General features: G+C 38.3%; 2 protein-coding genes across 4 annotated transcripts in view; one reads left to right on the forward strand and one right to left on the reverse strand.

Annotated features, from left to right (window-relative positions):
- The window catches only part of caska (calcium/calmodulin-dependent serine protein kinase a), a 126,510-nt gene that overhangs the window by 31,920 nt on the left and 70,301 nt on the right, over positions 1-24,289 (reverse strand). For both annotated transcript variants that reach the window (XM_060876354.1, XM_060876353.1), the window contains exons 3-5: positions 12,342-12,447; positions 6,878-6,955; positions 6,095-6,167 (exon numbers count right to left, since the gene is read on the reverse strand). In XM_060876354.1, the coding sequence (XP_060732337.1) occupies positions 6,095-6,167; positions 6,878-6,955; positions 12,342-12,447 (257 nt within the window). The remainder of the gene's footprint in view (positions 1-6,094; positions 6,168-6,877; positions 6,956-12,341; positions 12,448-24,289) is intronic.
- Positions 100-3,302, forward strand: LOC132850649 (probable G-protein coupled receptor 82). Of its 2 annotated transcripts, none has more exons than XM_060877306.1 (2): positions 100-194; positions 1,688-3,302. In XM_060877306.1, exon 2 carries the CDS (start codon positions 1,720-1,722, stop codon positions 2,899-2,901), a length of 1,182 nt encoding a protein of 393 aa, XP_060733289.1. In that variant the 5' UTR covers positions 100-194; positions 1,688-1,719; the 3' UTR covers positions 2,902-3,302. The 2 variants fall into 2 exon arrangements, with proteins under 2 accessions (XP_060733289.1, XP_060733288.1); XM_060877305.1 differs by having other exon boundaries at positions 161-194; positions 1,695-3,302.

Here is a 24,289-nt window from a genome sequence, read left to right on the forward strand (position 1 = left end):
TGTTCATCAGAATTCAGCCACGTCTTCATTATGTGAATTATCTTTGACTTGAACACATGTATTACTGTAGTTACTTGAATAATAGCTAGTCTTCTTTATAGTAAAAGGGAAGTGAGTTGCCTATATAACTTCCTGCAGAGACTGATCACCAGAATGCACATACACACTTGTCACTGACAGATGTTTCCAGTACAGTAAGTGGATGCTTTCTTTTATAAGAAAATGGATTTGATGAAAATAGAGAGCAAAAAATGGCAGTTGCTTCTGCTAACCTTTAAATACATTATTTGGATTAACTTCACATCAGTGTGTGGGCCAAAACTCCAAAGCATCTGTTTTTTTTCTTGGCAGCTTATTATTTTCTTCTTTATTATTTATCTATTTCTTTTATTATTTTCTTAAAAACAAGTAAATATTTATTTATATTAGCAGAAGAGGTTTTTAGCAATTAGTTTGCACTTTGCTAACTAACACTGAAATGGTGTTGTGCAGTTTGGAAAAAAAAATCACTGGTTAAAGAATATGCTGGAATATCAGTTTGTACTAGTTCTAAAATTTATAAGTAGTTTCATGTTGTATATTTAAGTACTAAGGACATCTTTGTTGTACCTCACTGTCTCTGTTAACGTTAATGTATCTGTTCTACTTTGAAATGAATGGTCAAAACCAGTGTTGTAATGTAACAAATACTTCGTTACTGTACTTAAGTAGAAATTTCACGTATCTGTACTTTACTTCGCTATTTAAATTTATGTCAACTTTCACTTTTAATCCACTACATTTCCTAGATAAAATGTATACTTTTACTCCGCTATATTTCCACTAAGCATCTTCGTTACTACAAAATAAAATCAGAAGAAATGTGTGTGACTGCATTAAGGGAAGCACGCTCTACGGAGAAGCACAGGCACGCACAGCGTGCACGCGCATTCAGAGCTGGAGGCGTTTATCTATAACGTTAATCGGCGGAAATTACCAGAGTTGATAGCACAAACAAAATATTAATGCAAACAATCCATTCAATACTAAATAAAAATAACATTTATTGATTTGGTCTTTGTCTTGTGAATATATTTTTATTAATGACTGCATTGGACACACTGTTTGTAGAGAATACACACATACATGAAATGATTTGATTCAAGACTGGCATCATTACATCATGCATAAAATTTTGGTGTCCACTTTTGCTATTTAATAATACCATAACTTTTGGCTTACTATTTAGTCATATAATATATAATATAAAACTCTTCTTGTTTTAAATTCTCACTGAGGGCTAAAACCACTAAAGATGAAATCCTAGAACCGCCCCTGCTCTTATGCCTACCGAAAATCACTGAAATTTTACTTTTTACTTTTACTTCAAATACTTAAGTACATTAAATATCAGAAAATTACTTTTGATACTTAAGTACAGTATATTTCAGATACTTTAAGACTTTTACTTGAGTAATATTCTAAAAAAATAACTTTCACTTGTACCAAAGACTTTTTCTAGTATGATACTTGTACTTTTACTCAAGTATTGCTTTCTAGTACTTTATACAACACTGGTCAAAACCACACTATATATTCTCTTACAGGAACTGTTGAAGCTTAGAATTTCTTCTCTGTAATGTCTGTAACAGTCAGTTAATAATATTTAACACTGTAGATTGACAAAACTTTTTTTTTTTTTATCTATAATGCAGATACCCCTTCTATCTGGTGGTTCAAATGGCAGTCTGTTCCCAGGTCGTTCACTTTAATGCATCCTCTTGCTTGTGTCAGACGTTCACCACATATCTGGTACTGCCCATTCTTTACAGTGCCATGTTCCTTGCAGGCCTGTTTGGAAATATCCTGTCTATTTGGGTATTCATTACAAAGATTTCCATTAAAACCCCCACTCACATATACCTCATCAACCTGGGGGTCTCAAATCTGATACTATGCCTCACCATGCCATTCAATGCACTCTACTACGCTCTTAGCACCAGCTGGTCTTCATCCAGTCTGAAGTGTCAGTTAGCCATAAATGTCCTGACTCCAGTTCTTCACTCCAACATCGAAGGAAGCATGCTCATTCTCACTTGGCTGGCATTAACTCGCTTTGCTACACTTATCCAGCATAACTATGGTCATCGCCCAAGCAGGTGCACCAAATTCTTGCCTGGGATCTTCTTAACAAGGCTGCAGCAAACTCCATTTGCAATAGGCATGTGTGTAGGAACTTGGGCCTTTGTGCTGATGGCGATTGTTCCCACAGTGGTGGTTTATGCTACGGTGGAGACAGACAGAGTGGAAAATAGCAGCGAGCAGCCGTGCTACAGTGTGCCAGTAGAGGTTGGTGGCTCTGGCTCTCAAGCATTTGCCATTGTAGGAATCACAATTTTCTTCCTCTGCCTGGTTTTGGTGATGAGTGCCTACATAGCTGTGATCAGGCACATCAACAGGACAAAAACTCACAGGATCATCCCTGACACACAGAGGGTCTTGTCAAGAGTGTGCCGCAACATTTTGGTCATCCAGATTGTGCTGGTCATTTGTTTCCTTCCACACCACACCTATAAGGCTGTTTTCATTGCCATGGTTCAGAATGATCAGTCTGGAGACCTTCTAATGGAATGCCATCATTTTTCAACACACATAGAGGTTAAGAATCTTCTCCTCAGTCTGGCAGTTCTACGCTGCAGTACAGACCCCATCATTTACTTCCTGCTGGACAAGATGTTTAAGCGGTATATATGTGGTTTGTTTCGAGAAAGTGTTAGCATAAGAGACAGCCAATTGTCCAGGACTATGAATGAATTAGGACAGCTTACGCAGTGTGACAGTGGTATTTTAAAAGGTATTCTAAAACATGAGGCAGCTTCACATTCAAAAGACTCAAACTTTGGACCATCAGTTCCATCATGACCCGAAGTGAAACGCTAAAACACGCATTGTATTGGAGATGAGTAATGGATTTTTGCATCATGTTGTACTGCAAAGGAAAACCTACGCTGAATTAATATTGTGAAGATTAAAAATGCATTCAGGTCGAAATCTTTTAAAGAGCATTAAATGCAATGTAGGCAAGATGAAGTACTGTAAAAGACAAAATGTATGCATTCATTCTAGCTAATAAATACAATACATACAAATAAATAAGCACTTTTCCCCTGGTTGATTTCTGACATTCAGACACTCTGTATATGATCATTATGTACCATATATCATTATATACCATATATATATGCAGTGTGGGTTATTAATGTAGAGAATAGACAGTGTGTGTTGGAGGGGCTTAAAATAGCATGAAAGAAAACTGCCAGAAGATGTCAGAATAATTAATATATATATATATGTATATATAAATATATACGTATATATAAATTGCCAGAAGATGTCAGAATAATATATATATATATATATATATATATATATATATATATATATATGTATGTATGTATGTATGTATGTATGTATGTGTATATATATATATGTATGTATGTATGTATGTATGTATGTGTATATATATATGTATGTATGTATGTATGTATGTATGTATGTGTATATATATATATATATATATATATATATATATATATATATATATATATATATATATATATATATATATATATATATATATTTATATATAAATAGCATTAAGCATAAGAAGTTTTTAAGAAATTGTCAGTATTGCCTTCTCATGATTTTCTTTGGTTACTCTGCAGCATTATTTAAACAGCCGTTCTAGAAGCTGAGAATCATATAAATAATTGTCCTGTTCTGCATGTTAATAAATGGGTAATAAATGTTAATCAAGAGCACAGGTTAAACAATTTATTTTTGATGTTAATTCAAATCTTTATTAAGTATGATGACTTCTGGATCTGTTCTTATATAATTGTATCTTTATGCTTATACTTATCTTTCAAGCATTTAATAACAAAAACATTTGCCAACAGAATTAGACAATGTTAAGCTTATAATTATTTTAAGCTTAACTGTTTAAAAATGAGTAAATATGTCCACAAATAGGCTTAAAAGGACACAAATATGATATAACATAGAATATGACATTTTCCAAGATATCATCTCTTTAGCAACAATTTGAAAAATGTGTAACAGTGAGTGTTAGTGTGTATTTGCCAGTCATTTATGTGTATCTCAGTTATTCAGTAATCTTAAGAACCAGCCAAGAGCCGTCTGATGCTCAGTGCTCTGCTAACGTGAGGATTCTTAAGTCAGCTATCAGTGTGTGTGCTGTTAAATTTCAGAGTGTGTGAGAGGGCATATTTCTTTATTTGATCATGTCTATTTTCAGCCTCATTCCCAGTATGTACCAAATAATGTTGACACATTATAGTATTTCCCTTGATATAAAAATATATGCCTGTTTCTATGATTGTGTGTGTGTGTTTTAATATGCCGTTCTGACATATTATATCCAGCATGTTCTGAAGAAGGTATTTACAAAACCTTTTAAACCAACACTATCCACAATGCTATGTTCATGACTCCCACTCTTCAGTTTACAACTTACTTCACTGATTGGATTTCTCTAAAGTATCAAATTGCTAATGTTTTACCATGAATAAAGTACCAACAGAGAACAACCACCACTTACTGTTAATGTAACTGTTTTTTTTGCCCACACACACACAATTTCTGGGTTTGTAACATGGAAAGACAGTGAAGTGTCACTCCATTTTTGTAATCATATTATGACATTACCTTTAGTTCCTATTTCTGTACACTACCACCATGTAACACATTCATGAACAACATACTCTGGACAGTCATATAGCCATTTAATTCACCTTCAGGACAGAACAATGAGCAAGATTTAAACCCTGCAGCTGAAAAGAGATTGTGACTTTTGATTGTAACCTGGGCCTTTGAGTGGTGTCGAAAACATCAAAAAGTGTCATTCATTCATTCATTCATTCATTCATTCATCCATCCATCTACGTCCCACTCACATGCGCTTTTGACGAAAATACCGTATTGAACTCAAGCGAAGCAAACACGCACATTAAAAAGACACAAATACAAAATTCGATATGAACGTAAGAGCCACATGAAACCGGGCAAAGAGCGGGTTGGCCACCCCTGTCGTAGTTGTTCATTTTAAGAGACCCGTCTTATTTTCTCTTTGTATATTTAATATTGCTCTTTAATTAAGCAAAAATACATTTTATCCGATTACTTGATTCGATATACAATATTCGATAGCTACAGCCCTAGTCTGAATACTAAATAGCCTTTACTATTAGCAGTAACAGTGTTACATGAAGATTATGTTCTTGTGCTTGGTCAGAAATAAAAAAGGCAGCATTTCTTCAATACCAAAGAATAATGAAGCTAATTTAAGAAGCATACAAATGGCTGGTGTGAAAGCTGTGAGAGTGGTGTGGTTTTGTTCTTGGCTTGTTTACTTAACAAGAATCTTCTTGCACTTCCAGTGTACCATATGTATCAGGCAGCATGCTTGTATGCCTTGTTAAGAGTGAGTGAATGTACAGTAATATGCATTTTAGTGCAATTTCTGAATGTATGATGTGCAAAATCCTAGCATTGCATCTGAGAACTGTTTGTAAGAAAGAATATGCAAATATATACAATAACAAAAAAAAATTCAAGTAAAAGATTAATGTAATAACAGTAACATAATAATGCGTCTTTAATTCTTTAACCACTGTAACGTTCACTATCTGCCCAGCACGGGGTGTAAAACAAAACTCTTGCCATTAATTCAAGGGTTGTTTGTGGAGATATGAGATCTCGTCATCAGTATGACAACATGTTTAGTTTCCTTCACACCAGGGGTTTCATTAGGTTTATAAGATTACCCTAGAGATATAAGAGAACATAGTATTGTAAAACTATAGAAATAATGAATTCAACTAGAGGGAAAATCAAAAGGAAAGCTTTATCAGATTTTTCATTAAATGCACCCAGAGAGAGACAGAAATAATCCATGTCTAGAGCCAACAATTCATCTTGAAGAAAAGAAATGTGTATGAAACCCAGAGAAGAACATACTAACATACTAATATGGACTGACGCTTTGCAAACCTTGGCAATGTGTAACTTTTCAGAAGTGTGACTCTGAGCCTACCTTTACATCTCGATGAATAATGTTGTTGTCATGGCAGTACCGCAGTGCTTCGAGGATCTGTCTCATGTAATGACTAGAAAAAAAGTGAGAGAAAAGGAGAAACAGGGCAATAAATGGGACTGTATACAGAAACTTCCCCAGAGTGGAAAACATAGTACGGTTACAGGTTTGTTTTGTAAGAGAAGCAGGTGGCCCTATATAATATAGATATGGTTTGGGGTAATAAATTGAAGTCAAGTGCTTTATTCTCCCTGTGGGGTTCTGGGTTTATATACAGGCCACAAGTCTGGGTGAGTAAGAACAGCTTTGGAAGAATGGTTAAGTTGGTCCACAGGAAGTGTTTGTATAAACTCATAATAATCCATAATCTGTGTTGATTTTTCTGGTTGAAGTGATACATGGTAGAGAGAGACAATAATCTCATCTGGTTTAATATGCAGCCCAAAATGACTGCTGAATAGTCTGAGGAGAATTCACAGAGGGAGATCATAATTCTTAGTCTTGATGGTTTGGATGTTGTTCAATACATCACTATAAAGTGCAGTAATATGTGGGAAACTGCCTGTCAGACAGGTCCTTGTGCAGTATCATGCTGCATAATTACTCTGGTACTGTGCCAAAGTGCTCCTGCTGCCTCAAAGTCACTTACTATCAAAGGCCTGAAGGATCTTCCCTTAAACAGAAACCAGTGGACTGATTTAAACAGTGTCCCACTGAATACTCCATTTAGGACTATAGGACAATGAAGTTTTTTTCTTAGGTGATTGGCACAGACATGCTTACCTGGCTACAGCTTCACTGTAGACAAACCCAGCATCTGCTCGCTTTACGATCTCAAAGCAGAGGTCTGCTCCATCCATACTGAAAGAGAGGAAGAAAGAGAGAAGAATTTATAATAGAAGTGTCTATCTCAGAGAGTAGATACAATATGTATTAATGACCTTTCTGTCTTTCTTCCGTCCTTCTTTCTCTTCTTCTTTCTTTTCCTAACGTCATGCCAGATTCTATGGCTATATTATATATTCTATAGCCAGGTTTTGTTTGTCTCCATTTTTCATAAACAAATGGTTAAAACTACGTGCTTATAGTTGGTGGGATCATTATAGTCTTTTCCTGGTTTTGGAGTACAGGTAGGTATTAATTCTGCTTCATGCCAGAAGGGTGGAAGTTAAAAATTGTAAGCAGCATTTTCAGAACAAGGTGGGGTAGATTTGTTAAAAATAGGAAGTGAATTTTATCTGGTCGTACAGTCAAAGGATTGAAAGTGATACCAGCTTGCTTTTGTAATTTGCAACTTTTGAATTTTTTCTCCTTCCTCTCTTTCTTTAATAGTTACGATAATTGGGAAGTGGTCTCCACAGAGTTCATGATATATAGATGTGTTAAAAAATAGCAGTACAACATCAGTAACCTGATAACCCAGTTCTTAGCAGCAGTGATACTTCATTGGCAATAATTTTGCTTGTAGTGAAAAATAGACATGACAGTGTTTGTTCTCAGGTATTGACTCATACATTGAAAGGGGCAAGTTAAAAAAAATAGCAATGTTTAATTGGCAAACTCCTTCATTCTGTGAAAAAAACAGGTGTCATTAATAATCCTTTATTATAGAAAAAGGGAAATAAATGTTCCACACATTGTTAGGAAATATATTGCCTTCTGAATTGCTAAGTAAAATGGGGCCTTCCACTCGTTGTTCTGAGGAACAATGTAATTTGATTAAGTTGATTGGAGAAAGGAAGATGTATAAAGAAGTTGCAGCAAATGACAGGATTCTCAGCTAATATGACCTCAAATGCTGTACAATGAAAGAACTTCCGTTTAAACAGATAGGAGAATAGTCAGGGTGGCAATTCAGCCAATTCAGATCAGAGATGATCTAAAATGACCTGTAAGTACAATTACGATAAGTTTCACTGAAGCTAAGCTCATAAAGCACCACTGCAGGAAAAAAAGCATGTGAAGAATCGGTTAAATTAAACTGCCAAGGAACACATCAATTGGTGCAAAGAAGAATGACATTGCATTCTGTGGTCTGATGAGAGTAAAATCATTCTTTTTGGGTCTAGTGGTCTTCAACAGTATGCCAGGCAACCTCATTGTGTACTGTGGTTTGAATTCAGCACCTAGAAGACACTAAAGCACGGTGACACGAAAAAATCGTGGTATGGGTATGGGGATGTTTTTTTATACCTCAGCGTTGGGCCTATTTATCGTATACCAGGGATCATAGATCAGTCTGAATACATCAGAATACTTGAAGAGATTATGTTGTCCTATGCCAAACAGGAAATGACCCTGAAATGGGTTTCATCAAGACAACGACCACAAAAAACACAAGAATGCGAGCAACATCTTGGTTCCAGACAAAAAGGGTTCAGGCAATGGTGTGGCCAGCTCAATCCCCTGACCTGAACTTGTGGGGTGAGCCATTCACAGGATTCACAGGAACTGTGAAATGTAGTTCTGGGCTGTATCCTGGGCTGACATACCCTGTTTCTAGCTGCCAGAAGTTGGTTGACTTGATGAAACGCAGATGCACAGCAGTTATTAAAACAATGGTTAACTAATGGTTAATAATGGCTAAATATTAATTCAGAAATTTGGTTAAGGTGTTGGATTACTGTTTTTTAAAAACATTAATATTCTTTTCAGTCATCTGCTCTCGCCTGTAGGTTACTGTTATTAAATCACATGGATATAAATCAGTCATTTCTTACGTTTGCTTCTTGTTAGGGCCAAAGTTATTAAAAAGGGTGAAATTTTTAAAAGCGCAGTGTGGAGATAACTTTCTCCTGAAGACACACAACAAAAGGATTAATGTTTGCAGTTAATCGCTGCATCTCTGTAAAGTTAGCTTTGACACCACGACAATTCCATTGAATAATGTGTTTTTCCATTAACTATTCAGGGGGACCGGGACAGATGTCCTAGTTCTGCCTTTATGAGACGTTCTTCTACTATGTTGTTTACTCTCTTTCATTTCCACATCTTTAATTTGTCATGTCTTTGAAGTTCCTCTTTTGGTTGTGAGAAGCTTAACTTTTCTGTTCTGTGTATTTGCCTTTTGACTCTCCAATGGTGAACCCTTTGAGTTTCCTTGTTAGAAGGTTACTATAGTTAGTGGTTTGGGGTTTGTCTTTGAGCATCCACATAATGTCTGTTTGGCAAGCTATTGTTCTCACTGTTTTTTTCTCTTTTTTTACTGCTGGGGCAAAGATTTAATTTAGGGTGAAAATAGAGTCAGTAGCCACAATCGTCTGTGCATAGGGATAGTTAATCCCCTTTGTACATCTGATCTTTTGTATTTCCTTTTCCTTGATCCATATGGAGCATTGTACTGATGCTGCTGAATGATCACCTGTGCAATTGTAGCACTTAGACGGTTAAATCAAAAATAAAATACTTGATTGTGATGGTAAAATGGGTGGTACATTATGGGGCACCAGGGTCCCCATCCTGATAATGAGTCTGTCTGTGCCGAGTTTCTCTGGCCTATGATCACGGGCCATTTTCTGCTTTGCTCCTGACTTCAAAAACATCCTGGAATATTGGACTAGAGTATGGGATGTGATGGACTGGTGATAAACCTTATGCCTAGTGTTCTCTGGAGTAATGAAGCACTATTTCCTCTAACAAAACATTCCACTAAATGTGTATGGTTGCATTTAGTGTTGTGGAACATCCACAAAACAAGTTAGTGCTGGTTGTTATAAGAGCTATAAAAAGCCTTTCTTTATCATTGCAGGTTTTGGAGTTTTCACCTAGAATTCAGTTTTGCAAACTCAGTATGTCTAATAATCAATCTGACAGCTCTGCTTTCCAGAGCAGTGACAATCCAAGAACCAGCAGCTGCACTTCACCTGATAAGCACTCGCTCTATATATAAGCTCTGCTTATATCCTTCTAATGCACTGTGACATACTGAAATGTCCTGGATATACGCATTAATCAAACAGAAACTGCAATAGTAAACCATAGACACATGCTGACCTGCTAACCTCACTTTCAAATGAGAAATTAGTAATGAGCTATTTGTTATGCATGATAGTCAATGCATAACAAATGAAATATTGATGCATGAAATATTTCCAACTTAATTCTTGAACTTAAACAAAGCCTAAACTTTTTAAAGTCCTTCCAGATCAGGGACATGGACAACAAAATACCCAGACTCTTAAGTGCAGTATGGATGTATCTGTCTCACACTGGTCTTTTGATCCATGCAGTCCATACCATCATAGCAGAAATATACTCTAAATCTTCTAAATGTGTTTTTAGGAACTTCGTAAAAATAGACAGGTTACTGTTTATTACAATCAGCTAACTGTTTGGAAAATAGTGTTTTCTATACACAACAGTCCTGCTACTATCTAAAAGATATTTGATTAATTGCCACTACTTTGTGCTGGAACATAGAGCTTATGTCTGCGTATGTGGCATGTTAACATGTAACATTACACCATACTGTATGTGTAAAAGAGTTAGACTACACGGACCAAGACACTGTCTTTGAAAAAGGCTTCATAACTTGCTACAAGCAGGGACCAGATTAAATGGAAAATAAATTCCACTGTCCCCCTTTATACACATTTAATTTATGAACATAAGCCTTTTACTGTTCAAATATTAGGCTTATTATTCAAATGTGCACAAGAACATTCAGGCTATTTCTCAGAGCTGTTATTTTAGCCTTGAACTTCCACTGATACATCGCATGATGGCCAAGCTGACATATTTACAGATTAACTTGTTTTTGAATTATTGAGGTTTGGTTTTGACACACACGCACATGCACACGTGTACACGCACACATGCAGGCGCGCACACACACACAGGTTATGATTCATGTATCCCACTGTGGCATTTGCAGAACCATTTCCATAGAGAACGCTAATCCATCCCTTGCTGACTTTTACCACTCTCTCTCTCTCACACACACACACTCTCTCTCTCTCACACATACACACACACACACACACACACACACACTCACTCTCACACACACTCACTCTCTCACACCCACACTCTCACACACACACACTCTCTAACTCTCTCCTGACAGGGTTATGATTGGAAAATAACCCTCACCATCGCTCCAGTGAATTTCCTTTGTAAATCTTTCACCCTAGTAACATTTCAGTTACATTAACAGTATGCAAGTTTGCTAATGTTATGTAAGTTTCCGTTCTGACACCTGAACAGATCTGACCCTGATCTGTATTCATATGTATGTATGTATGTATGTATGTACAGGGGTGTGAAAAAGTGTTTGCCTCCTTCCTGTTGTCCCTAATTTAATTTTTTTTTAAATGTTTGTCACACTTTAATGTTTCAGATCATCAAACAAATTTAAATATTAGTCAAAAGATAACACAAGTAAACACAACATGCAGTTTTTAAATGAAGGTTTGTATTATTAAGGGAAAATAAAATCCAAACCTACATAGCCCTGTGTGAAAAAGTGTTTGCCCCCTGTTAAAACGTAACATAACTGTGGTTTATCACACCTGAGTTTCATTTCTCTAGCCACACTCAGGCCTGATTACTGCCACTCCTGTTCACACTTAAATAAGACCTGACTGACAAAGTGAAGTAGACCAAAAGATCCTCAAAAGCTACACATCAGGCGAAGATCCAAAGAAATTCAGGAACAAATGAGAAAGAAAGTAATGGAGATCTATCAGTCTGAAACAGAAGAAAATCACAGAGCTATATACCAAGCCTCCTCAGTGTACAAATAATAAACAAAGGAAGATGGACAGAAGAAAATAAATTAATACGGCTATGCAAAACACTTGAAAGTCACAAAGAAGAAGAATGATTTCATTAGGATTATTTATGCTAACAGTGGGAGGTGGGTGTGAAAATATCATCTCCCTTATTACAGCCATGTTCATCATCCAACTAGCACACTGTAAAGACTATATTCATGCCTGCGGCTTGGTTTGGTACACAGAATAACTGGCCTGTCCGTCTGACATGTTCAAGTCATTTGAGTGTGTTTTCTCTCTCGCCACCCGAAGACATAATAATAATAAAAAAAGATTTCATCCTAGGTCTATTGTAATGAGAAGAGATTTTATGGCTGGAATTGGGGAGCAAATGAAGCGTGTACACACACACAGGCACAGTCTCGCCTAAAGGGCATCACTGGTAAAGTGCTGATTTAGATTAGATTAGATGAACACAGCACACACTTAAAAGGCAAAAAAAAAAATCCAGTATTTCAAAGCTTTTTACTTACAACTCAAAGACCATGTAGAGCATTCCATCTGAGCTGTAGGTTTCCAGCAACTCCACAATATGAGGGTGTTTAAGCATGTGACAGATGCTGGCCTCTCTCTTCAGGTCTGGAAAGAGAGCATGAGTAAGCAGAAGAACGAGTGAGAACAAGAAAAAGAGGGAATGAACTGTGATATTACGGCATACGGTGTTTACTTTAACACTCAACTTGTGTGCTGTGTGCTTTTTTAATACAGTTTTATTGATTTGATTTATTTATTTATGTCTTTACGGAACCTTTTCTTATTGAATCTTGGACACAAGCTTGAGCTGCAGTGATGGAAAAAGGACCGTCACAAACATAGAGCTATTAATTAAAAAACAAACAAAAAAAAAACAACAGAGACGAGATAAAAAGTACAAATTTTGTCATTTCATCTTGGCTCTGTGTTTAGGTAAATGCAGAAAGGGAGAGAGAAAAACAACTCGGCAACTAATACTAGGGAAGAGTCAAAGGTGCAAACAGAACCAGATGAGTTGTTAAACAACTGATCCAAACAAATAAAACCCAGGGGAGAAAACAAATGTATTATAAAACCTAGAACTGAAATAAACAAATCTGTTACCTGACAATAAACTACACACAAATATAAAAGCTGTTTAAATGATTAAATTAATGTACAATACGCCATGTAGGAAATTGTCAACAATGTATTTTAGCAACATCGTTACGACAAAGTTCATTAAGATATAGTTACATTCAGTCATAATGTAAAAGTTATGATATTTACATGATAACTGTAACTTTTATGATAAAAGTTACAGTTAAAATATGCTAAAGCAGGAATATGATTATTTTAAGAAACCCCTTGGGAATATATGCTTTGTTCACAGACTATTTATATGGGTACACAGAAGTGTAAACACACACACACACTTTTTACACAGGCAGTGAAGCATGCAAAACTGTTCTCATCTGTCTGTCTGTCTGTCTGTCTGTCTGTCATCTTTGTTTATCCCTATCTATGATATTCTCAAACATATTCCATAAATTTATATAGTCTAATAGTCTCATTTAAATCCCGGTGACCCTGACCTAGAAAGTAAAGTGAAGGATAGTGGAAAAGTAAAGATGAATGAATGAATGAACATAGTTAACGTCTCTCGCAGCATAAGTGCCTCATGTGCACATACATCCTTGAACCACTGACAGCTGAAGTAACATTGTTGATCTGGTTTCAGTGGCACCTGTTAAGGGCCACTGAGCATCTTTAAAACAGCAGGTCTTGTGGTGTGTTCCTCTGATGCTGTGATTAGTACTGTACCTAACAAAAGTAGACCAAGGAAAGACAACACAATTACAGTATAAGCTGGTGGTTTTAATATTAGAGCTAATCAGTATACAGTATGTGAGCAACACATGGCTGTTTTCCTGTGAGTTCCATATCTGACCACCTGCATTAGAGCAAACACTTGCAGGATCCCAGTGATCAAACACACACTTTGTACAGAGAGAAAGTTGGACATTAGCAGGATTCACACTTTTTAGTGCTACATCAGGTTATTTCTTTCTCTTGCTCTGATTCTTTAGCATAACATATCCATTACTTGGGTACTTCTGTAACTTCATTAATGTTACTCAACACTTGGTGGCGCTGTGGTGCAAAGTAAAGGACACACAATGAACCTGGCAAATCATTTCATTTGGCACTATGCAAACAAAAATTTAAATACGAGCCACATCATTTGAAATCACTTTCCAGATCATCCTCATAATACTCAGGCCTCATTGTCTCTCTCCGTCATTCTCATTCGTCATTCAGTTGTTCACATGATTATCATTCTACACACTGTATAACTTCCTGTACGCTTAATACATCACTTTCCAATCTGTAATGTTTGCACATTCTGTAGTTACTACATGTAACATAACTTTAAACTTCTTTAAACTTTAAACTGTTTGTAAATATAGCTTAATGTGCAATCTAAGGAGGAGTGGCCAGGTATATATATATATATATATATATATATATATATATATATATATATATATATATATATATATATATATATATACACACACACACACACACATACATATATACATATATATATACACACACACACACACACACACACACACATATATATATCACGTTGTTTGTGACAAATAAAATCTTAAAAGAAGCAGTTTGTTAAATTGTGTTAGCAGACGTCTCTGAAATAACTCAAAGTTGTATTGTGATGGGGCAACAAGGGGATGCGACATGAAACAGGATGAATTACAGCTTCCAGGTGTGAGCATACGAAGGCTCTGCTTATTATCTGAGTTTTTATATTATGATGATGTGTAACTACAATGTAAAGAGCTATAGGCCTGCGCTGTTGTGCTGAAGATAGACGCTAACTTGGTCTAAGAACACATTATCGCAGTTTGTTACAGAATTCTTTTTGGGATCATCTACAGTGTGACAAGTAATAGTTATAAAAGCCCACTGGAATCGTATAGCATTAGATTAGGTGTTAGCTTATGTACACAGTGAATACACAGGAGCAGGAGCTTTCTTCAGCCAAGTGAAATGACATTAAATATTTGTAAATAGATATTTGTTCTGCCACCAGGTGACTTGCGTTTACGGCTGGTGCTAGGTTAGCTTTTACCCCCTTGTTTTCCTTCACTCAACGAGACTGTCCAGCAAGATTATGAGCGCCCCATTTATATCAAACAGGGAGAAAGCAAATCACTAGTAAAGTACAGATTGGATTATTATTCATGCTTTTCACTTGTATTTTGCAGCCAACAAGAGCACCATTGCTCTAGTGTGAACCAATCATGGATTTTGGCTCCCTGGGGATTTGAATCTATTTTTCTTTTCAGCAGCAGATGCACAGCTTATGAGCTACAGGGCATCTGATGCGTTTTGCACACTTTTCTGGCTGCATGATGTGGGAACCTATGGTTGCAATTTGATTGGCTCTCTGCATTTCTGTGTATAGACAAACATTTGAAAATACAACGGAGGGAAAAATGCAAAAAAAAAGTTTTTATTTAATTAATTATTAAGAAAAATCACTGTGGCTTCCCCTTCATGTACACATACTAGAGCAGTAAACCATTAGGTATTCTCTTAGCAAAACTAAGAACAGAATAATGGAAGGTATCAGAATGAGGTGTCATTTGTGGTGTTGTATTCAATATATTGAGCATGTTTATTGCAGCTCTCTGTAGCAGCTCTGTACAATAAGAACACAATATTGTGCGAATGACCTCTTAAGAGGCAGAGTTAAATAATACACACTGACTCAATGCTGACTCATCGTACTGACAGATGAACAGAGCAGCAAAACAATGAGGGATGTGTTAAAACCCACTCGTAGGCCTTTAAACACAAGGTCCAAACTGTCAGATATTCCCATCCTTTTGTGAACATTTGGAAAGCAGTGCCAAACAGATTAGGTATGAATGTTTTTATCATTACGGATTAATGCCAATTAACAGATCTTGCAGAATAGGAAAAAATGACATAGGGGATAATCGTATAGCAACCATTCACAGAGCCCATGTCTGTATGAGAGAGGAGTTATAAAAGACTACAGAGCAAGCATCACTGGATCACCGGCCTGCTGACTTATTCGGTATTGATATGCCATAAAACAAGATGAATGTCTCTTCCTCTCCTCTCTTCGCTATTTAAGGTTCATCAGTCATTCACTTCAAGCTGGATGTAATGGAGTAGGCTGGGCTAGAGAGAGCTTTATAATGGAATCAGATACAATAAACCTTGTATGAGCTGCTGTTTTTGACACCTGTAGCTCTGTGCAGTGATTATAACAGGGATCATGTTTATCACATGCAAGTGTAAAGGCTTGACTATAAGAGGAGTGTGACTGACTGTGATGAGCACTTGGTACTCAAACTCTACCTTGCAGATGTGTAAATCCGCTCATGAGCACAGCACACTGATGGAACTGAACACAAAGAATAGTTTGATATTACAAAAGTTCTTATCTAATATAGAGCATATTGTGCATGAAGGAAAAAAACACAGCCTTTATGTGTGGGTACACACACACACACACACAGACACACACACAGACGCACACAGACACACACACACAGACGCACACAGACACACACACAGATGCACACAGACACACACACACACACACAGACGCACACACACACAGATGCACACAGACACACTCACACAGACGCACACACAGAGACACAGAGACAGACACACACAGACAGACACACACACACACAGACAGACAGACACACACAGAGACACACAGACAGACACACAGAGAGACACACACACAGACACACACAGACACACACACAGACACACACACAGACACACACACAGACACACCCACACAGACAGACACACTCACACAGACAGACACACTCACACAGACACACCCACACAGACAGACACACCCACACAGACAGACACACCCACACAGACAGACCCACCCACACAGACAGACACACCCACACAGACAGACACACCCACAGACACACACACACACACACACACACACACACACACACACACACAGACACTCTGCTGTCTTCTGGTAAGATTAACTCTGGTAGACCGGGTGCTAAAAGTGCTAATTGTGCGAGTGGACTCAGTGGAGATATCCTGTTGCCAGCAGCAAGTGTGTGTGTGTCTGGAAGAGGACTAGAGTAATATCGCAGTGAAGATAGCACTCGGGTTTGGACAAGACTCGTTGAGATCAGCACAGAGTTGAGATTTGCAGGGTGAAATCATCTCAAATATAGCTATGGAGTAACACTCTTTAGTCAGTCTCTCCACAGAAGTCTTCTCAGGAGCATCAAGCTGGACATGCCAACCATGCCACACACACACCCCTGAGTGTGAAGCTTTAGTCAGAGGTGAATAAGCTGCAGTCATTTTTCAGAGTGACAAACAGGTTGGTTGTAACAGAGGAGAACAGAAGCTGAACTGAAGGCGAGCTTCTAATATCTGAACAATAACTCTTATCCTCCGACAACATGTACTGTACACACACACTCTTACACACACAATCTCTTTTACACACACACACACACAGCTGTTCTTCTCCTGTCCCCAGGAGCACTGCCCCACTTTATCTGGCACAGCTACACCTGGCAAATGTAAGCAACTGTTTAAGCAAAGCAAAAAAAAAAAGGAGGAAGTGTGAATGTGACGTGCAGTGTATCAGTAGTTTTAATAAGCCCACACAATGACCAATACAAAATGAACCTGAGACCTGAGATGATCTTGTGTTTTTTAGCCATCATCACCACACAGCTTAATTTAATTTTGCTTCTCCACCATCTGTTTGAGGTCCCTGTATATTACAGCTGGAGGAACACTTATTATTTGTTTGTGGCTGCATGTTGCTGGAGTTTTGGGGGTTAAACGTGAGCTTTACCAGAGAGGCGCAATGCAATTCATAACTGAATTAACTTTTAATATCTCCGCAACCAAGAGATGCAAAATATAGGCATGAGAATATAGAGATCATCACTCAGCCTGACAAGACTAATAAAGAAGGGTTGCGACACACCCACAATCACACTGCCTCCTGAATGCAATACCACTACACACACACACACACACCACAATGTACGTTGGTATTTTCAACCTACTAAGAAGTCACAAAAAGTGGAAAGGGCTGCATTTCTTCCTCAGAATCTAACGTCTCTGGTGGCAAGTAGCACAGGTACGTCTGAGCTGAGATAAATGGACAAAGAACATGAGAGAGGAAAAAGAGAGACGCTCTGTACAATTGACTGAATGGCCACAAAGTCTTGAAATAATCTCTTATAGACCTTTAAATTCAAATGATTCAAAGCAAACCATTGACTATTCAAGCTGTCATGACTCTTGATTATCCTGTGTTCAAATCAGTGCAAGCTTTTTAACCAAAGCGCAACCTGATTCCATCAAAACAGCACCGCAGCCGAGCAATTAGAAGACAGAGTTTGGAACTGATTCTGTGCACGAGCACACCACACACACACACACACACACACACACACACACACACACACACACACACACACACACACACACACACACGTCTGCACAGCTCTCACTGGGTCTCTTATGGTTGAGTGGCTCTAGACTGCTGCATGGAAAAAGTGTGAGTGTGGATATGTGCATACTATTTTCTCGCTGTAGGATAAATGGGCTGCATTAACTGTTTTTTTTTTTTTTTAATTTTTCTATCTACAGTCACTTTGGCATGCAAAGCTGTTGAACTCTGGGAAGCATTCCACCTGAATCAAAATCTGTGGCAAAGTTTAATCATCATGCAGAAGAGAATTTCTCAATCATTATGAGTATTTTGGATTGGCTAATGAAATGTAAGCCTTGTGTGCAAGAGTATGCAGCAAAGAGCGAGTATTAGGAGGCGAGAGAGAGAGAGAGAGAGAGAGAGAGCGAGAGAGAGAGAGAGAGAGCGAGAGAGAGAGAGAGAGAGAGAGAGCGAGAGAGAGCGAGAGAGAGAGAGAGAGAGCTCTTGACCATATCATTTAGAGATCATGGGTGTCATGTGCAGAATAGGGCAGATTGTAATTTTCTTCGATTGCGTGTGTAAGCAGTAGCTCAAAAAGATGTGCGTGTGTTTGTCTCTAAATGCCTCAGAAGAAGGCTAGAGGCTAGACCCAGACATCACTCCATCACTGGGTGTTTATTCTCTTCCTCATACTCCTTCCTGTGCTAATACCTGTCTGTCTCATCTGAGCAGAATGAGCTGGAGGAAAGGGAGGCAGAAAAACAAAGGAAAAACATGAGACAAGACTAACCAGAAAGTAAACCAAGAAGTGTAATCTCTGAGCCCTAGACCAATAATGAGAGGAGAGAGAGAGAGAGAGAGAGAGAGAGAGAGAGAGAGAGAGAGAGATACAGTATGGTCTTCTGAAAGAGTATGTGGGGAAAACCGTGATCTGGTTACAGTAGAGGGATCAGGTTTTGCTGTGAGAAGTGAGCACACACACACAAACATACACACACACAAACATACACACACACACACACACACACACACCGTGATTAATGAAACGTCACAGCTCCCATTAGAGGAAATACACCGTGTTCTCAAGTGACTGTTTCACTGTTCATTGCTTTAACAAACAGATGGCTTCTGTCTATGAATTTCACTAAAGGGACGGGAAGTGGTATAACCAATGCATTAAATGATAATTTACCTGTTACAGCTACACAATTCTCTTTCTCTTTTCAAAAGCTGAATATAAGCAGAGTTGTGTAAGAAACTCCTTGTGGCCCTGACAAAAGAGGCCCCTAGAGCTGTAGAGCTAATGTCGTGGAAAGTTCATGAGACTTTCCTGAAGTTAGTTTCTCTTTCCTTAGATTATTAAGCTGTGATAAAAAAAAAAAAAAATCATTTGCAACCAATCTTATGTATATAACTGAATCATTATAAAAGAGCAGCTATTTAACTTGGCTGATTGTGGTATAAAGACAGAGTCAATGCTACAATACTGTAGGAGCAGAAGAGAAGTGAAAGCAGAAACAATTTCCCCCAAAAAAGGATCCAGCTTTTTAAAAGAGGACATCACCAAACTCTGGTTGTTTGAATTTTATGGAGATTAGGCCCACATTTGCTCTTCACCAGCTACTAATTTACAGCCAAACACAATATACTCAAGATGTATATCAACATACTCACTAGACATTTAGCAACGAGGTGTGTTCTCATTAACACATCACAGCAAGGAGGCTGAGCAATCATGAAGGATGATTAACAATCAGCTGCATTCAAAACTCACTGCATTCGAGCCAGTACTGTGAATAAAGCTACTCATATCAGGGTGATCAGTGTGTTACATACAGAACAGCATATCCAGGCACAACAAACAGTTAACAGCCTTCTCATCAAGGCTGCATATTTCCCTCTCCAGATTAGCAGCCATGTATGGATTCATATCGGAAGAAAAACGGCGAATTACAGCCAGGTCGAGTCATGTAGTTGTTATTCTACGTGCTTCCCACAGCCCACATCTCAGTGTTCCCTTGATGGTTTCTGAAATCCAAAACACTGCTCAATTTCTCTCCAAGGAGGCCTCTCAGGAGCTTCTTCAGTCATGCAATCTCACGCAGCATCATGCTCCCATCACGTCTGCTTCTGTCTGATAGCCTTACAATCGATCCAGAATGCAGATGCGTTTTCAATTTCCCAAAGTTCTCCCACAATCCACTTGGTGCAGTCACTCCACTCGCTGCCTAATGACTGCATTCTCCTATTTTCTCCCAGAGTCCCTGAGATCTGCCAAATCCCAGCCAACAGGCAGCTCTTCCCCCATCAGACCAACCACCAGCCAGCCAGCTGCATCTTTTCAAACTGTTTACATGCTGCATTCAGAGGAATAAAACATTCAGACGAAACGTCCCCTAACCCTTTCGCATACATACGTTCAAAGATGCCCTCAACTTGCTAGTGACTGACAGGAGAAATGGGGTATGCCTTCCTTCCTATTCAGAAGTTTTTGTGAATTGTGGCACAGTTAGGATTTGAACTTGCAGTCTGCTGAAAATACTTTTCTGCTGCACCACCTCTGTATCAGGTGTATTTATTTATTAATTTACTGTTGTTTTAACTCCATCTCGGCATCAATGGACATTTTCAATGGCCAGATCAAAGAAGGTAAACGTGTCAGAAGCAAAACACGGGCGCTTCCCAACAAATTCAAATACAGACCAGTCCACACCATCCTAAAGACATTTAGTAAACCCAGCCTGCACCACACACTCTTTGAGCTTGACTTGACTCACCATTCCTCAGGACACAAAGAAAACATGCATCAGGACTAGTCTCTGTCCTGGCAGCCAGGTGGTGGAATCAATAGTCTTGTACTGATAAAATGGTACATTACCTAGTATAAACTTCCCTCTAACAGGGTGTCAGATTGATGAGTAGCTTTACAGTTGTAGTATTCTTAGACCCTCACCTATTTGGTGTAGTAGGACAGAGTACACAATCTGATGAGGCACCAGGACAAAAATCCCACCATCAGGATAAGAGTGTGCATCCTAATTTCTAGCAGGCAAAATAAATAAATAAATAAATAAATAAATAAATAAATAAATAAATACATCCTGTAAAGCCTGACAAAACCCCTGAATTTCAGTAGAATCATGTCCTGTCTACTTGTCTTGATTTATGACTACTTGGATATGAAGGTGTCCCACTCGATAATAGTGTACTTGTTCCCGTTCCCCATTTACTTAAAATTAGAAGAAAAACCCTCATTTCATCAAGATTTTTTTTTTTATTTTTATTATTGTCATATTTAAATCGGTAAATTGCTATGAGCAATGTGAAGACCAGTCAGCTTTACGGCCTGTGCTGGGTGTGAGGAACAACACTAATACACAGCAAGGAACAGGAGTCGCAGCTAGGAGAAGATCTAGGGCTTGAATTTATATGACAACATAAGTGGAATTTGCTGGTTAACATCAGCTATTTTGTTTGGGAGCAAGCCATTTTATATATATTTTACTTATCAGCTATAAAAAATGAAGCAGCATCAATGTAAGATACAATAAGGGTTCTCAATCAATTAGCTCCATTTGCCTCCATTTTAGGCCTGCTCTTAAAAATATGACGGAGCCAATAACGGTACACACCATATGCCTACGTATAGAAATTTATAAAGTGTGAAAGCTGTGTGAAGCAGATTATCCAGATGAAGTGCTTGAGTATGTTTTGAAAGTAAATTATTAAATACAGTTCACACACTATTTAAATAACAAAGTTTGGATAACTGCCCAAATTTACTTTCTCCATATGTTTTCTGTTGATGTCTTTCAAACCTGACATCTGAATGTTTAACCCAATGCGACCTGGTAACAACAATAAACAGCATGAACTAACCGTTCTAACTAATTTCGAAGAGGAAATTAGACAGATTTTTGCCAGCTATTTCTGTCGTGACTCGTTTCTCTTCTCTATTGAAATCAGCATCACAACTAAAAATATCTCTAGCAAGTTCTGCTGAGATGGTCATGATCATAACCAAGAATACAGAGTGTGAGGAGGAGTCTGCTTCTTTCTTCATGTCATTACGTACATGATATTGTGGCTTAATGCAGACTGGTTTACTCGAGCTGACACAAAGACGAAACATCGGTGAATTGTCTGAGGTGACTGAGGCGAATGTGGCAAGGAAAAACCCTTAGATGGAAGAGGAAGAAACCTTGAGAGGAACCAGATTCAAAAGGGAACACATCCTCATTTGGGTGAATCTTCTCTTGACTGGCAGCAAGATGATGGAAATCATTTACCACTAAAACGAGTAATTTATAGAACCTTCATGAATTAAACAAACAAACAGTATTCAAGGGATTTATTCATTTGTTTTTTTTTTTATTAATTTTCCCATCATCAGTAAAGGCTTCAGTGCTGCACTAAATCTAGAGTCTATCCTGAGAAGGCATTCACAAACTCGTCTGCACCCAAGATCTGGCATGTTTTTGAGAGAAATCTGGAGGGAACCCACATCTGTGTACATATTTGTACAATATGTGAACAGGCCACAATGCCAGAGTTTTAGCTTAATGTCAGTCTTCATCCTTCACATTAACATTCATGGAGGCCACCAAGTAAGTACTTATTTTGGAAGTACTTCTCAATAAGGGTGTCTGTTTAAACACTGAAAAGCCCTGCATACTCAGCTACTGTAAAATCCTAACTGGTTCAATGTGACAAGAAGGAAGCATTGATTATGGGGCACAAACAGACAGCAATCTTCCTCCTTTCTCCGCCTCTTAGATAAGCTGACTACAGCAGATCGTTGTGAAGCTTTGTAAGCGAGGCTGAGAGGTAAGTAAATGAAATAGTGAGCTGGATCTATCCATTCAGAGCATATCCATTTGAATTGGACTCCCTGGAGATGTCTCAGTGTGCATATGAAGGAAGCCACCTCTTCAGGGTCAACCTTCTAACGACCCTGCTCACAGGCACAGCGTTCGCAAAGCCGAGCAGACTGCTTCACTGGCACAACCTGAGACGCAGGCACTAATAACTGCATTAAATATTCAAACAGTGCTAATGAAAAGCCACAGAAACACCCGTGAAGATGAAAGGTGCAAACCATGTGCCACTATGAATATGATAATATTGGCACATGCATTACCATCGACTGAGTGATCCGATGCTAATAGGCAGGATGAAGAGGTGTGACAAACAGGGTTAAAAACAAGTTTCAAGTCAACTATGATGAGCAGAGTTAAACATCTGGCCTGGTCTGTTATTGGTTCTGCAACAATTATCAACAAACAAGTAAGAGAATAGACTTTCTGCCGTCACAAAAAAAAGTGCATTATAGAGGACTGAATCCTGAAAGCAGGGCAAAGTATCCGTGAAAGTGATGGTGCTTGTAGGACTTTAATACGTGGCTGTTTTGCTGAGCAGGGATGGATTTCGGGCTTCACAGAACCCGGTCTCTCAGGCTCTCCCTCCCACTGTGCTTCAGCAAACTAGTCCCATACGAGGCCAATTCCTCTCAGGTCAATTCCACTGTTTGAGATTTCGATTACTGGGCTCCATGCGTTCACTCCCCACTGGCTCACAACCAACAAGAACGCACAGAGTGACGGGGTCAGTGAAAGGACATAGTCAACTGAGTAAAAGCCTTCACTGTTTATCTTTTGTGCCCCAGAGAGGAGAAGAGAGGTCTATGAAATATACCCAGTGCTGGAGGCAGACCGTTCGTGAGTGTTTTATTCAAGCCTGAAGAATGGAGAGAATGAAAATGAGAGCATCCGAGAGCTTCGGCCACTGAGCAGAGAGAAAAGAAAACACACCCAGTGTGCCCCGCTATGACAAATAGATTTTTTCATTTGCCGTAGGAAGCAGAAAAAAAAGAGCTGGCCGAGTTTTCGACTGAAAACGTTGGAAAGCGAGTTGATTATTGAGCAGCTTTTTCCTTAGAAGAACTTTATGAGA

This window comes from Tachysurus vachellii, chromosome 8, assembly GCF_030014155.1.
Source record: "Tachysurus vachellii isolate PV-2020 chromosome 8, HZAU_Pvac_v1, whole genome shotgun sequence".
Classification (NCBI taxonomy): Eukaryota; Metazoa; Chordata; class Actinopteri; order Siluriformes; family Bagridae; genus Tachysurus; species Tachysurus vachellii.